This window comes from Lutra lutra, chromosome 15 (genome assembly GCF_902655055.1).
Source record: "Lutra lutra chromosome 15, mLutLut1.2, whole genome shotgun sequence".
NCBI lineage: Eukaryota > Metazoa > Chordata > Mammalia > Carnivora > Mustelidae > Lutra > Lutra lutra.
This window is the reverse complement of record NC_062292.1, coordinates 18,892,872-18,907,524: the sequence shown is the minus strand read 5'-3', so window position 1 is coordinate 18,907,524 and position 14,653 is coordinate 18,892,872. Positions and strand designations below refer to the sequence as shown.

At 39.1% G+C, this 14,653-nt stretch overlaps 1 protein-coding gene across 2 annotated transcripts in view; it reads right to left on the bottom strand.

Annotated features, from left to right (window-relative positions):
* Positions 1 to 1,184: 1,184 nt before the first annotated feature.
* DHX9 (DExH-box helicase 9) overlaps positions 1,185 to 14,653 on the bottom strand; it is a 53,828-nt gene continuing 40,359 nt past the window's right edge. For both annotated transcript variants that reach the window (XM_047704615.1, XM_047704616.1), the window contains 12 exons: positions 14,263 to 14,476; positions 13,990 to 14,084; positions 13,628 to 13,701; positions 12,098 to 12,250; positions 8,925 to 9,085; positions 8,061 to 8,172; positions 7,301 to 7,462; positions 7,082 to 7,209; positions 5,441 to 5,670; positions 4,973 to 5,088; positions 4,065 to 4,265; positions 1,185 to 1,890 (listed from right to left, as the gene is read on the bottom strand). In XM_047704615.1, the coding sequence (XP_047560571.1) occupies positions 1,494 to 1,890; positions 4,065 to 4,265; positions 4,973 to 5,088; positions 5,441 to 5,670; positions 7,082 to 7,209; positions 7,301 to 7,462; positions 8,061 to 8,172; positions 8,925 to 9,085; positions 12,098 to 12,250; positions 13,628 to 13,701; positions 13,990 to 14,084; positions 14,263 to 14,476 (2,043 nt within the window). In that variant the 3' untranslated portion in view covers positions 1,185 to 1,493. The remainder of the gene's footprint in view (positions 1,891 to 4,064; positions 4,266 to 4,972; positions 5,089 to 5,440; positions 5,671 to 7,081; positions 7,210 to 7,300; positions 7,463 to 8,060; positions 8,173 to 8,924; positions 9,086 to 12,097; positions 12,251 to 13,627; positions 13,702 to 13,989; positions 14,085 to 14,262; positions 14,477 to 14,653) is intronic.

Here is a 14,653-nt window from a genome sequence, read left to right as displayed (position 1 = left end):
AAGCGAGGCATTAATGAATTTTTACTTTCTGTGGTACAAGTTTCCACAATATGCATGAAAGGCGAAGAGAAAGCACGGTGCAGTGACCAAACTGCTATGGCTGGTAAGGAGAGTTGGTAAAGACGACTGAGACTGGAGCAGGAATCACTGGTTTAGGCCGGGAGGGGGGGGGTGGCAGTGGTATTAGATCTGAATGGGAATGTTTACTCTGGCTGTCATATGGAGAAATGGATTGTAGACAGGAGGACTTCCAGCAGGGAGACCAGTTAAGAGGTTGCTGCATCACTGTACATCCAAGTTAATGAGAGCTGGAATAGAGCAGGTAGTTGGCTTACAAAAGCACAAATGGAAGGTGTTTTGGGAATAGAACTAACTACATGTGGTAATTTACTAAGGCTTTGGCAATTAAGTAGCTGAAACTTCCATGATTAAAAAGCAAAACAAACAAACAAAAGACCCCCCCCAAAACCACACACAGTTCAACATAAGATAGGGCAAAGGTTGAATTAGGTGGTTTTCTTCAGTCTGGAAAGGAAATCTCAGGTGGAGATATAGGTCTGAGACTCTGTAAGCAGGCAGGAATAATCAGCTGATCAACATTATCTAAAGGACATATAAAATAAGATTTTGAAAAGGACTCTAATCCACAATATAACTTGCCCAAGATAATTCATATGTCCCAGAGCAGCTTTAAGATGAGTCCACATCTATTTAATCCAACGCCTTTGTGACCTCTACTGTACTGTGCTATATCTCAAATGAGAAACATGAAAATTTATTGAACTATAAAATGTTATACATGTATAAAACTCTCTACTAAAATAAACTTGATGCATTAGTGACACTTCACTTACCTTCATTCTTCGACTAAACATAACCTTAATTCAAGAATTTTGTGGGTTTTTAGTTCTAATTAAAATTAATTTTCACACTGCAAACTAACTTAAAAAAGAGAATGTTTACATTGGTCTTAGATTTTTCAAAGACAAAGCTGGGAAAAAGCCAAAATGTTCAGCCTAGATCAAGTTTTATTAAGGGGTAAAGGTCCATGTGAAATTGTGCACTGGCCAGTATTTACTGGAAGAACAATTCTATTTCGAGGCTATTTATTCTAAATACTACAAGTAACAGTGTAACGTCAACAACATGACATGTAACATCAACAATGAACTACATGGCCAGTATTTGGTATAATACTTTTATTTTCTATTGTATTAAACTAAAGCCAAGAAAATATCAAGTTAATTTTAAAGGCATATCTTTACTCCTTAAAGAAAAAATACAAACTGTGGTAGTTTTAGAATCAGTGTATTTTACATAATATAAACAAAAGCACTAATGAATCTATATGCTTGGTTTCCTTAAACTATAATGAGCCACAAAATGGGTGGAAAATGGGTTTACTTACTGGCATCAAATAAACAACTTGGGAAAACAGGTAGCATGCATTTTTTTTTTTTAACTGTCTATGCATAGGCACTGACATGACAAGTTTAATAGCCACCACCTCCCCCCCTTCCTTGTCCAAAATAACCACTCCCATAGCCCCCTCTCATACCCCCTCGCTGGAATCCTCCCGTTCCTCTGTAGCCTCCTCCACTCGACCCTCTGAAGTCTCCTCCGGAGCCACCTCTATAGCCACCGCCAACACCTCCTCTGTAGCCTCCGCCATAGCCTCCGCGGTAGGAGTTGGAGCCACCAGCATAGCCGCTGCCGCCGCCGCCGCCGCCACCGCCGCCGCCACCGTAGCCTCCGCTACCAACATAGCCTCCAGCCCCTCCGTAGCCTCCTGTGCCATAGCCTCCACCCCCGTAACTAGAACCTCCCCGTCTATATCCACCTCCATTGTCGTAGCGAGCCATCTTGGGAGGACGTGGACCATCTCCATACCTAAGAAAAGTACAAAATCACCTCTTTAGCAAAAGATCCTTAATACAGCTCAACTGGTCATAAAATATAAACAATTATATTTGAAAATTTAATACATAAAGAAAATGAAGCCAGGTGCACAAATACACACTAAAATGAAATAAATCTGTTACTCCATAGTAGCTACACAATGCATCAACTGTAACCGTCTGTTTTTCTAAAGTTCTTTCTGGTTCATTCTCAAAAATCTTCCATTTGGCAGTATGTCCTTACAACTTAAGATGGAGGGTTTGCTTTCACTGAGCCTCAGCTACGCAGCATCCTACAAAAGCAGTAACATGTAAGGAAGAGGCTCTTGGGAGTTGGCAGTGTTATTTAATCTTTATCACCAAGTATTTGCCTACATTAACTCTGAAATACATTTTTTGAACAATGCCTGTGGTGGTTTGTTTACACATCAATGTTTCATGTGGCAAACAAAGAAAATGAGGGGTAATGAAAAACTGCTTGAATCAAGATGTCTCACTTAACAACTCTAACTCAGCATACCCCAAACTGTTTATTCTTCCCATGCAGCTTTTCTTACAGAGACTAGCATTGTGTATTCAGCAGCTGTCCAAGTCAGAAATACAGCCAGGATCTGTCTTCACTCCTTCACTGCCCTGCTCCCCCCATTTCAATCCATCACCAATTCTTCCTACTTCCTGCAAACTTGCCTAATCTACTCCTCCCCATTTCAATTCTCCCTAGTGTAATGCAAGCCACCGTTATATTCTCGCATCCTAAATGCTTTCCTGTATTTATCCCATCCTTTCTAGGTTCTGGACTTTGGTCCTTCACAGAGCAGATTACATGTGAGGCCTTCTTAATCACCATCCCTCCTGCCAAAAATAATCTTCTCTCCTAAATACATATGAGCACCACATTTGTATCTGCCTTTGACACTTATTATTTCTTTTTGAAGACTCCTCAATAATTATCCTATATTAAACCCACTGGAGAACCAAGGTAGAGCAGAATAAATAACAGCACTGTTTCAGGAGCCATTACTGCCTTAGTTTGAATCCAGTCCCACCATTCATTAGCCATATGGCCTTGGGTCTTAACTTCTGTGCTAGTTTCCTTATTCAGATTAAAGCAGACAAGGAGCTACCTACATCATAGATAGATCAAATACTAAAATGAGTTAATATCAGAAAAGCACTTAGCACAGTGCCTGGCACACAATGAATACTATGTGTATGATTAATAAAATTTAAAAAGTAAATCGTTTATAGCAAAATGGGACCCAGAATGTTTCATGAATTCTAGTTTTATATATTAAAATTATTAACAGTTTACAACTGAAAGCAGTAAGTCATCCTTAAAAGGGAAATTAAAGAATATTTCTGGGTAATTAGAAAAATTTTAGTATGTATATAAGACAGTGTTGCTAAACGCTTAAATTTTGGGGCTGTGATCACGGTATTATAGCTATGTGCTTAAAAGACACAAGAAATATACCGATGTAAAATGTCATAACCTCTGCAACTTAGTCACAAATGATTAAGAAAAAGGAGGTATGTGTGTGCACACACATGTACGAAACGAAGTGTCACATAATGCTCACGATTAGTGAGTTTAAGTTATAGGACTATATGAGTGTTCACTGTTCTACTCTTCTGTCTTCTCTGCAAGTATCAAATATTTCCAAATAAAGAATTGTGAGCAAAGAAAGATTAAAAATGTGGAAAAAAGTGAACCAAATAAAACATTCTAAGAATTAAGAGAAATTTTATTCATCTTTAAGACAGTCATATTCTTACACTTCCCTACTAAGATAAACCTTGAGGCTTTTCATTTGAAGAAGCAACAGTTTAGCCCATCAACATTTTTTCATTAAAGATGGCAAAACAGAACTGTGGAAAGAGAACAGTCTAGGCTCTGTCGCTTTCCTGTCATGTGACCCACCCTGGACTTTGTACTTTCAAGGTCCCTTTCAATCTCCAACATGCGCTGATATACTATTAACAGAGATAAAAGTTAGTAACATCCTTTTTTCTCTGTGTTTTAACCAGAATTAAATTCTATATTCAGTGTTTGTCTAGAATTCTAACTTAAATAAACAAGTCCTCTATTAGCTGACTATGGGAATTTTAGGCCAGCAAAAGTCACTGTCCTCTGCTTGGTTCAAGGAGAAGTTACTGTGTACTCACCGTGTACTGCCAATCATGAGGTTGATACCAGCAGCTGAGGGCCTAGAGATCTGGCGGATCATATTTAGCATATGTTCATTTACAGGGTCCAATTGGCTGATGATATTAGGCTGTTTGGTTACTTCAACAACCAGAGCCTCCATGGCCGCCCGGAGAGCAGTGATGCAGGCAGCAGCCTCATGAGAGATTTGCAGTCTGATCCTAAAACAGAGAAAAACGATAAAGTACAAGAAAGGTACATACAGCAAAAGACTACTGTTTCAATTTCACACACGGTAAGTGATGGAATAAATTTAACTTGTAAGTACTAATACTTTTAACTCCCCAGACTTAGGGAATCACAGGTACGAAGAATGGTAAGAGTCTTACACTAACTTCTTAAAACACACAGCTGGCTACTGGCATGTACCGTAAACCAGGAAGTCTATCAAGCAAAATACTGTTAGCAATACAGATCATTCAGCTTCCAATAAAAGAATGAAAGAAGAGACTCACTTTGCTGGAGTTTTCAGGAATACGACTTAGCCTACTGACGGGTCACTAAGATCTATTACATTTTTGTCAGGTGGTTACTACAGGCTTACCAGTAGTCTCTAGCCAACATACAGAGTATATAAAGGAGGACCCAAGTTCCAGTTAAATTCCAATGCCCTAGGGTGGTATGCATGGGGGCAGATGTGGCTTCAATCCCTAATGCATTTGTTTCCACTGGACTGACTTACTACTGAGTTTGAACTATACTACCAGGATACACCATTCTCCAAGAAAAGACAATGTTATAAAGCATCTCATTTATGTCATGAAATTTTGTCATGTTTATCTCACAAATTAAGTTAGATTAACAGATGAACCCTATTAGATCTCAATTCTAAGAATGCAGTTTGGAGTTCACATCTAAAAATCCATACCAGTCATCTACGAGCACAATCTGCCCATCAGACTGGACTTTCTTGGAGGCAAAGAGAAGCAACTGCAGGGGAGTGACTAAGGTCATGCCTTTAGCAGAGATGGCTCGGGTTCGAATCTGTAGACAAAAAAGAGGCAAGAAGAAACAGATGACATTCCAGCTGCCAATCAATGGCCATACAGTGATAATGAACTATGTTTCAAAAATGAAAACTCCTGTTCCCACTGCACAATAAGTAATGACAATGTAGATTTTCAACGAAGTTTTTCCTTTTCAGTGGGTGGTAAGGGGCAGAGGGAAAGGGTGAGAATCTCAAGCTGGCTCCATGCTCAGCACAGAGCCTGAAAAGGGGCCTTGAGATCATGACCTGAGCCAAAATCCAAAGTCAGATATTTAATGTACTGGGCCCATGCAGGTCCTTCAACATGAATTTTTCTAAACTGATCTTTTTTTTTCTTCTTCTTCTTACCTTTTCACCAAATACAAAGAAGGGAGATGGGTACTTCATGTCTTGGCTGCTAAAAGGACAATTAACAGACGACTTGTGGATAAGGGCATTACGCCCTTCAGTGGTGAGAATCTTTCTTTTTTCCTTATGATAGCACACATTAGGGTACACACCAAAAGCCAGGAGAGAGATAACAACATCCAAATTATTATCTGGTCCAGTGTTAGTAAACACTTGCGTCAACAAGCAATCTGTAAGAGGAAAGGCATAAAAATATCAGATTATCTGGCTAATCTTCATATTGCATTTAAACTAGTTAAGAGAATTAGGACAACTGACTCCTTCTCACCTCTTTTTTCAGATAACCTGCCTAATTTCCTGTCTTCTCAGAACTCTTGCACCCACATTAATTTCAAGGAGAAATGCTGCGGAGTCTCCACCACAAGAAGACTAAAATACTTGCATTCTCTTTTAGACTCAACCACAACACAAGCCTGGAGTGATTACTTAAAAGACAAAAAGGCACCCCAGATACCTACCCCAATCCCCCGTTAATCATCTACTCTCCGAGTGAGTTAACCAACAGGTGAACAAAGTATTACATCTGTTGTTCCTAAACAGCTGTTCTTTCTAGAGAAGATGGAGTGACAATCCAAGGGGAGCCCACTGGATGAGAGCTAATATTTTCACCCAGACTATGCTTTAGGAGTATTTCTCATCATGATTTGGGAGTATGACCATGACCACTAAGAGCATGGACATATTCTGTGCTGGACAAACGCGAGTTCTAATCTTACCACCTCCCAATTGAACGAACCTGCAATAGTAATTTAAACTTCTGTGTTAGTTTTCTCTTCTATGAACAAGGTAACAATACCTTTATCTCAGGATTATTGTGAGGATTCTATCATACAAAATATGCCCTTCCTTTTTCCTTGATTTTGATAAAAAACTACAAACTTGGTTTACAACAGAAGAAAACATTTTGTAAGTTATTTAGATCATATCCTTTTAAAATTTGCCATCTTGCCCAACTACACTGTCTCTCAACTACATAGCTCTTTCTGGTTATGTGCTGAAATTCCCAATTTTAGGAATTTTAATCTAGTTGGAGAACAAAAGTTCAATAGCTCAACTAATATAAGAAATAAACAGCTAGATTACTGTCTCTTCATCACATTATCCAAGCCATCTTACCTCCCAGCACACTAAAACCTTATTTAAAGGCACTTAAAATTTAACATGGTAAATTTCACATCTAAACATGAACATGTGGGCAGAACGATCAATCACTTCACAAACCACTATTTGAGGTTATTCAACAAACTGCTTATTCTACAACTGCTAAAAGCTACACCTGTTCTTCGTAAGATAAAAGAGACTAAAAAAAACCAAAACCAAAACCAAAAAACCCCAAATGTTTCAAGGTAGCACAATTCTTAAAACATCTATTAATCACCTGTATAGCAGATTACAATTTGAGCATCACAACCTTTTGCTTCCTTTTCAATCTTTTTAAAAAAGTATGAATAAATGTGAAAATCTGATTATCACAGAAAAAGCACAGGGTCTGAAGTCTGAAGCTAAAATATCCTGCACTGCCAAGTGCATGTGCTGCGTAAATGTCACTTCAGATAGATCTTTACAATGTGAGAGTCCTACCTTCTGGAAATCCAGAATTAATCAGAATCTCTTTGAGCTGAACTTTGGCTTCCCAGGTCATTCTCAGTGTAGCCATATTGAGTCTTTTGTGCTCACAAAAGCGTATCTCTGCTTCTTCTCCACCCATTCTAAAACAGATTAATAAACAGTCATTCTCTAATACATTAAAAACTCGAGACAGTTCTCACATCTTACAACTTTCTTCTTTCAAACCCATACCTAGCATCATCCCAAGCTTGGAAGACTGATAAAAGGGCCACATGATCAGAAAATCTGTTTCCGGCAAAATTTCGATGAATATAACCCAGTCGCTTTCCTTCACTAATGAAAGGCTCTGGAAAGCAGGTGGCGGCAGAGATGGTACAGACAGCATCTCCCACACTGAAACAGAGAAGAAAATTCAGTCTTTTCACACTCTTGTTCCAGCAGTTCACGAGCAATACTGTCACTGTGGGCCAGAGTCTTCACTGGCTATGATACCACTTTATTAGCACAGAGACTGGCTTAACAAAGAACTTTTACAGCTGCACTCTTCAGAGGCGGAAAGGGAAAAAATAAATAAGGAGCTTTGATATTAAAGGATGTATATTTAGCATAAATTATGACCAAGTGTTTTATTTTCCTTTCTTTATTCTCTTTCCCATCTTCTCAAATCTCTAATCTTCAAAATTTCCTGATAAAATATACCTGTTTTCCTAGCGTTATTTTTCTTTCAAAGACAACTACTTATGCTCCTGAGACGAACTGCAATTCTGTTGAGAAACTTGTGCTTTCCCCACAACAAGCTAGACCCAGCTGTCCATTTACTGGAACCATGCATTCTTCCCATTTCATTCTTTCCTTAGTATCTGAAGTATGCCACTTCTATACGTAAGAATTTAATTTTTTCTTCTGAGCCCATCCTGTTTTTATGGGGAGGGGAATAAGATTCTCAAATTGTTCTACCATTTAAGTATCAGCAATAATACAAAGCACTTACTAGAAAATACATCCCATTATCATCATTTTGCCAAAACGAGGCTCAATGGGGAGTTTAGCCAGGATTCGTCCCAGAGGAGTCAACTCATCATTGGCATCTAATGCATCAAGTTCTGTGGGGAGATATTTCTTTGTGAGCAGAAATAGTAACAAACACCTCTTTTAACTGAGGTAAAGATGAAACACTTTTTTACAGGTTGAGCTTTCATTATCTGTGAAACCAACTGCCAGCACCAAGCCCATAGCCAACGATTCTCCTCACTCAAAAACACAACAAAACCAAATTCTGGAGCACCTGATAGGAAGCAAGTACTAGAATTAGGCCCTGTAGATTGTAAACTGAATAGTCCATGCAAACTCTATACATACAAAAACTAAAGTAACGGCATAAGTACATATCTAAGTCTGATATCACCTACTGATAATTTTTAGAGAGAAATGAAATCTGGACAGTAAAAGTCCAAAGTTCACACAGCAGATAAGTACTAGATTCAAAATTCAAAATCAGATTCCCCCGGACAATGCTCTTAGTTTTTCCCATGATACTACACCACTTCTACGACATGATTAGAAAACACAAATAGATGTTTTTACAGATAAAGATAAAATACTGTATCATGATTAACTCATGTTCTGATCATTAAATATTGGTTAATAAATGACATTTTTTACCAAAAGAAGACCTGTCTTAGCCCTTTCTTACCTCATTTTATAAAACTGACCACATCAAGTATGTAAGGCAACACTGGAAGACTTAACCACAGCCTGGTGCTTGTATCCTGACTCATCAGTTACATGCTAGTTGCCAGGACAAGACAAATGGCACAATTAACAAGTTGTTAGGTAGGTCTGTATTTGTAGGTACCTCTAAGAGTGTGCTCTGCTTCAATCACAGCATCCAAAGGCGGAGGTTCAATCGCCTTGGCCAGGAACTGTCCAATTCCTCCCAGACGCAAAAGTTTTATGCTCAAAGCAATTTCATGTAATGGTGTTCGGAACATCTCAGGTGTCATGTGGGTTTCGAGCCTAAGTGAAATAAAGCATAAAATAACCATCCACTCTTGTATATACACATCTGTTTAATGAAATCTTTGCAGAGATAATCAGGTTTATAGAGCTGACCTTCCCTCATCCTTTTACAATTATCAAAGAATATTTTGTATTTACTATAAAGACTCTTTAGACAAGACCCTCTTAATTGCATGAGCAGTGGTTTATGACTTTACAATTATAGCTTGATGGTATTTTCATCTGAGGGTGAAGGAAAATGAAAAATTATCCCAAATCCTTACTGTTATTACCCATACCTATTAATTTCTTCGGGTCTTGCCTGCTGACAAACATGGGTTAAAAACAGTGGCTAGATACAGCAGAGGGGACAGGGTGAGGAGACAGGCAAAAATGGGTGAAGGGGAGGGGGAGATATAGACTTCTAATTATGGAATGAGTAAGTCACAAGAATGAAAGTTACACAGAGAATATAGTCAATGGTACTGTAAAAGCGCTATGTGGTAACAGATGGTAGCTACACTGGTGAGAAGCACAGATTAAGGTATAAAGTTGCTGAATCACTATTTTGTACACTTGAAACTAATGTAACATCAGGTGTCAACTATACTCAAAAACAAACACCTCCCCCACCCTCCCACCCCAACAAATGGTAGTAAGACTTTCTGTGGAGATTTGGGCCAATACTAACATTCCCACAATCACCTTCCTGTCCTGGTTCATAAAATCTAGTGCTACCAGAAAGGATTTCACAGATCATCTAACCCTTAAAAATTTTAATAATAAAAGTCTGTATTACAAATTAATATTAACAATGATAATAGGTAACATTTACTGGGAGCTTACCAAGTGCCAAGTATTGTTCTCAGTATTTTACATTATTAATTCCTTTAGTTCTCAAACAAATCCTGTGTTTGGCATTATGCTATCTTTCATTTTCAACTGAAGGAGCACAGAAAGTTAAATAACTTAATCTCATTTTACAAAATGGGGAAACAGAGACCCAAAGAGTGTATTTAGGTTATGTGATAGAATAAGTACAAATGGTATTAAAATCCAGGACTCTACATTTTGCGGGGGGGTGGGGGGGTGGTGGGTGGTGGTGCTTAAAATCATAACCCTTAGGATTGAGACCTGAGCCGAGATCAAGAGTCGGATGCTTAATCAACTGAGCTACACAGGCACCCCTACGTGCCTATGTTCTAAATTTCTTTCTTTTTTTTTTTTTTTAAAGATTTTATTTGTTTATTGGACAGAGAGAGATCACAAGTAGGCAGAGAGGCAGGCAGAGAGAGAGAGGAGGAAGCAGGCTCCCCACCAAGGAAAGAGCCCGATGTGGGGCTCGATCCCAGGACCCTGGGATCATGACCTGAGCTGAAAGCAGAGGCTTTAACCCTCTGAGCCACCCAAGCGCCCCCTAAATTTCTTAATTCAGACTTATTGGCTATATACTATTCGTGATGAAGATTCATGGGACCCATTTAGAAATGATTCCAACACCACTGGCAAGACTTAGGTCAGCTTAAATAAGGTTTACATAAATGCAGACAGCATTATCTGTTCCTCATCCTATAGAGAAAAGAACAAAAATCCTTCATTATAGGTCTTTTCATGCCATTACTAATTAGTAGATGGCTTTCACTCTATGTTAGAGTACAGTATTTGTTTCTTTAGTTCGGGGAACAATCTAACCTTTAAAAAGTAGGTATCTTCCAAATGTTGCAGCCAGTCTCCTGAGCTAACTTCTGATGCTCAAATAAATTGACATTTACAATTATCAGAGAGCCCTAACTTACCAGTACAAAAGCAAATCAACGTTTCCTTGGTTTTTCTGCAGTGCATTATATACATCTGGTCACGTAAATTAAGTCTGTCGCACAACACTTCACTGTGATAAACACACAAATGTATAAAACCCCAACTCTATCTTTTGGTCAATTGGTCAAAGCTAACGCACACATGTGGATATCCAGAAACACTTAACTATGCATCTTACATCTGTAATTCAGAGAGATAAGGATTTTTTTTTTTTAACTAAAAAAGTCCCAAACACAAACATTCCCCAACAGGCACACAGTAGAAATGAAACTGGATAAGGTATTAACAGACTTGGATTTCAGTCCTGGAAAAGTCAGCTAAGTGCCTTAAGTTTTAGTTTCCTTATCCAAGTAATGCCCTCTATTTCTCAGGCATAGGAAGAGGATCCTCTGAGAGACAGTGATGTGTTAACACTGGGGGGGGGGGGATTTCTGTAAATATAAAAGTATTTTTTAAATATATTTTTCAATAAGTTAACCATTCCATAAATATCAGTAATCCTAAAGTGACATAAGTGGAACTAAAATAATGTCCACATAGCCTCCCTTTAAAAGATCAGTAATAATCAGAAAATCAGTAGCAACCATGCCATCATCGACAATTTCACTCTTGCCACAATCTTTTTTTTAAAGATTTTATTTATTTATTTGACAGAGATCATAAGTAGTCAGAGCGGCGGGCAGAGAGAGGGAGGAGGAAGCAGGCTCCCTGCTGAGCAGAGAGCCCGATGTGGGGCTCGATCCCAGGACCCTGAGACCATGACCTGAGCCGAAAGCAGAGGCTTAACCCACTGAGCCACCCAGGTGCCCCCACAATCTTTTTTTTTAAAAAGATTTTATTTATTTACTTGAAAGAGGGAGAGAGAGAATGTGAGAGAGTGTGAGAGTGAGGGCATGAGAGGAGAGGTCAGTGGGAGAAGCAGACTCCCTACTGAGCAGGGAGCCTGATGTGGGACTTGATCCCGGGGACTCCAGGATCATGACCTGAGCCGACAACGGCAGTCGCTTAACCAACTAAGCCATCCAGGCGCGCCCCTCACTCTTGCCACAATCTTGTTATTTAAGCCAAGTTATCTATCCTCCAATATGTGTAACTGGAGGCACTGATGTGCTCTGAGTTTAAGTTCATAGCAGGATGGGGGCAGCGGGGAATGTACTCTATGAAGGGGTGAAAAAACAAATCTGCAGTCTTTATTCAAGAATTGGGTCTTACCTCTCAAAACGAGCTCGGCTACACAGGTGAAAGCAGAATCCAGGCCGCACACGGCCAGCTCGTCCTTTCCGCTGCTCAAGGTTTGTTTTGGAGGCCCATACTGTAGCATAGTTGGTCATATTGTTGTGAGCAGTGAAGAGCTTCACTTTCTGCCTAAATAGGAAACAGTGGCTAATTCTAAGACTCACATGTACCACCAGTACATAACTACCGTATTTCCGCTAAGGGATGGATGCTTTCTAGGTAGCTGTGCAGACATAAAGCCTGTGAACAGCAGCACCAGGAAGAATCTGACCGCACCCTCTTGAGTTGTCAACCTTCTAAGAGGCAATAACAACACATCTGTGCCACTTATCAGCCGATGGTCTTGGCCAGGTTACTAACCTTTCTGTGCCCCATTTTCCTCATCTGAAAATGGCTCTAATACTCTTACTGACCTCATAGAGTTTTTATTTATAAACATTAAGTGAATTAATGAATGAAAAGCATTCAAACAGGATGTGGCACATACATAAGAGTAAAGAGTAATTATTCAACCCAAGTCTATCCCAAAGAGTGTAACTTCCAGGCTATCTGTGATCTAAAAGTTGATGACCTCACCAAGCAGTGCCCTCACAGTCCTGCCAAAACCCTAAGCAACCTCACAGTCCTTCAACGTTCCACACGGGCTGCTGGCACTACGACTGGAGCTGGCGCAGGGGAGCTGCGTGCTAGTCACCACTCCCTGCAACAGGCACTGGCAGATCTTTCTCAATTGCCAGAGAGGTGGAGGGACTATGTAGAGAAGACATGGGGCACAAGCTAGCCAGATATGACAAAGCTTTGCCTTTCCTGTCCTGGGTATCAGTTACCATGTAATTGTGGACTTTATCTGTACACAATGCATCCTCATGTATTTCCCAGGCTCATTATATACCAAATACGAACTCTTTTAATTCTTTTTTTTTTTTAAAGATTTTATTTATTTATTTGACAGACAGAGATCACAAGTAGGTAAAGAGGCAGGCAGAGAGAGAGGAAGGGAAGCAGGCTTCCTGCTGAGCAGAGAGCCCGATGCGGGACTCGATCCCAGGACCCTGAGATCATGACCTGAGCTGAAGGCAGCGGCTCAACCCACTGAGCCACCCAGGCGCCCCTAACTCTTTTAATTCTTAAGTAAATGTCCCATAGGTAGGTATTTGTTATAAGATAAATATTGTTCATCTTTATAAACTAAACAGTATGAGTCACTGTATGGCTGTGATCAACAGAAACACCTAATGAGAAATGAGCAAATATTAGCAGACAAGAGTAGTGGGAAACTCAGAAGTTACAAGGGTCAAGTCTTGTCAACTTTCTACAGTGACTTGTGATAAATCAACATCAAGAATTACTAATTAGCCTGTAACCCAGTATATACAAGACACAATAATTTAGAAAACACGGGACTTCAAAAAAAAGGGTGATTTTGATTCTGTTACCTGATACTAAATACTACATGGAACATTCTTAAGATTTAATTCTAGGCAAATAGGTTCCTTGGAAACTTACTTGCAGGAGTCAATGACATAAACAACATCATTTATGGTAATGCTAGTCTCAGCAATATTTGTGGACAAAATAACCTGTGAAGAAATATCAAGAAAAATTATACTTCAGAAAATATTTTCCTGTTATGCACTTAAAAGAAGGATTTGCTTATGTAACAAGTGACAAGAGAATTCCATGAGTCTTAAAAAAATCACTCACCACCCGACTAATGAAAAACTTACTAAGCTCAGGAAGAGAAGACGCCTTCTTTCCCTCCTCAATTTAGGTGGACTGCAATTTGGGGGGGGGTTGTTCCCTGAAGGCTGTAATATTTAAGATCTATGTAACTTCCAACCCCGTGAGTGTAAATGTTTACTACTTACCTTGGTTACTCCAGCTGGTACCGGATCGAATACTTTGCGCTGTTCCTCTCGAGGAATCTGAGAATGCAGAGGTAGAATCTGATACCGATGGCTCCCTATAACAATAAAGAAAGGTTAAAGTCTAAAAATAGTCTATTTTAAAACTGCTCTATACTATGTATATTTTTATCCAAATACGGACAAAATACTACATTTTGTTTTCACATGCTGGCAAAGCACAAGCAAAATATTCATTTTTCACAGTCAAATATGTGAGAATTTAAAGACACATACCAAAATGTGGATTCATCTCCAAATGCTTCTGCATAGTATAAATTAAATTCCAGCCAGGCAGAAAAACCAACACAGCTCCAGGAACATTAAGGGTCTCAATGTACTTAAGAAGAGCTTCAATGAGTTCAAAAGGGGTTTCTTTTTCATTCAACTGAGCCATGCTCATCTTTGTTTCTGGACCATATTCATCACTACAGATGAGGTTGCAATTTGCCTGCAGAAAACAGGGAGATGTATTTTGAACTGTCTTAATGACTACAGGTCACAAGTTGTCTCTTAAATTTGTCCTTAACATTCAAATAACACCTAATGTCCTTATTAATTCTAGCTGATTAGTCGTATCTGACATACAGAAGAAATTTAATTTCTAAAAATGTAGAACCTACTACGT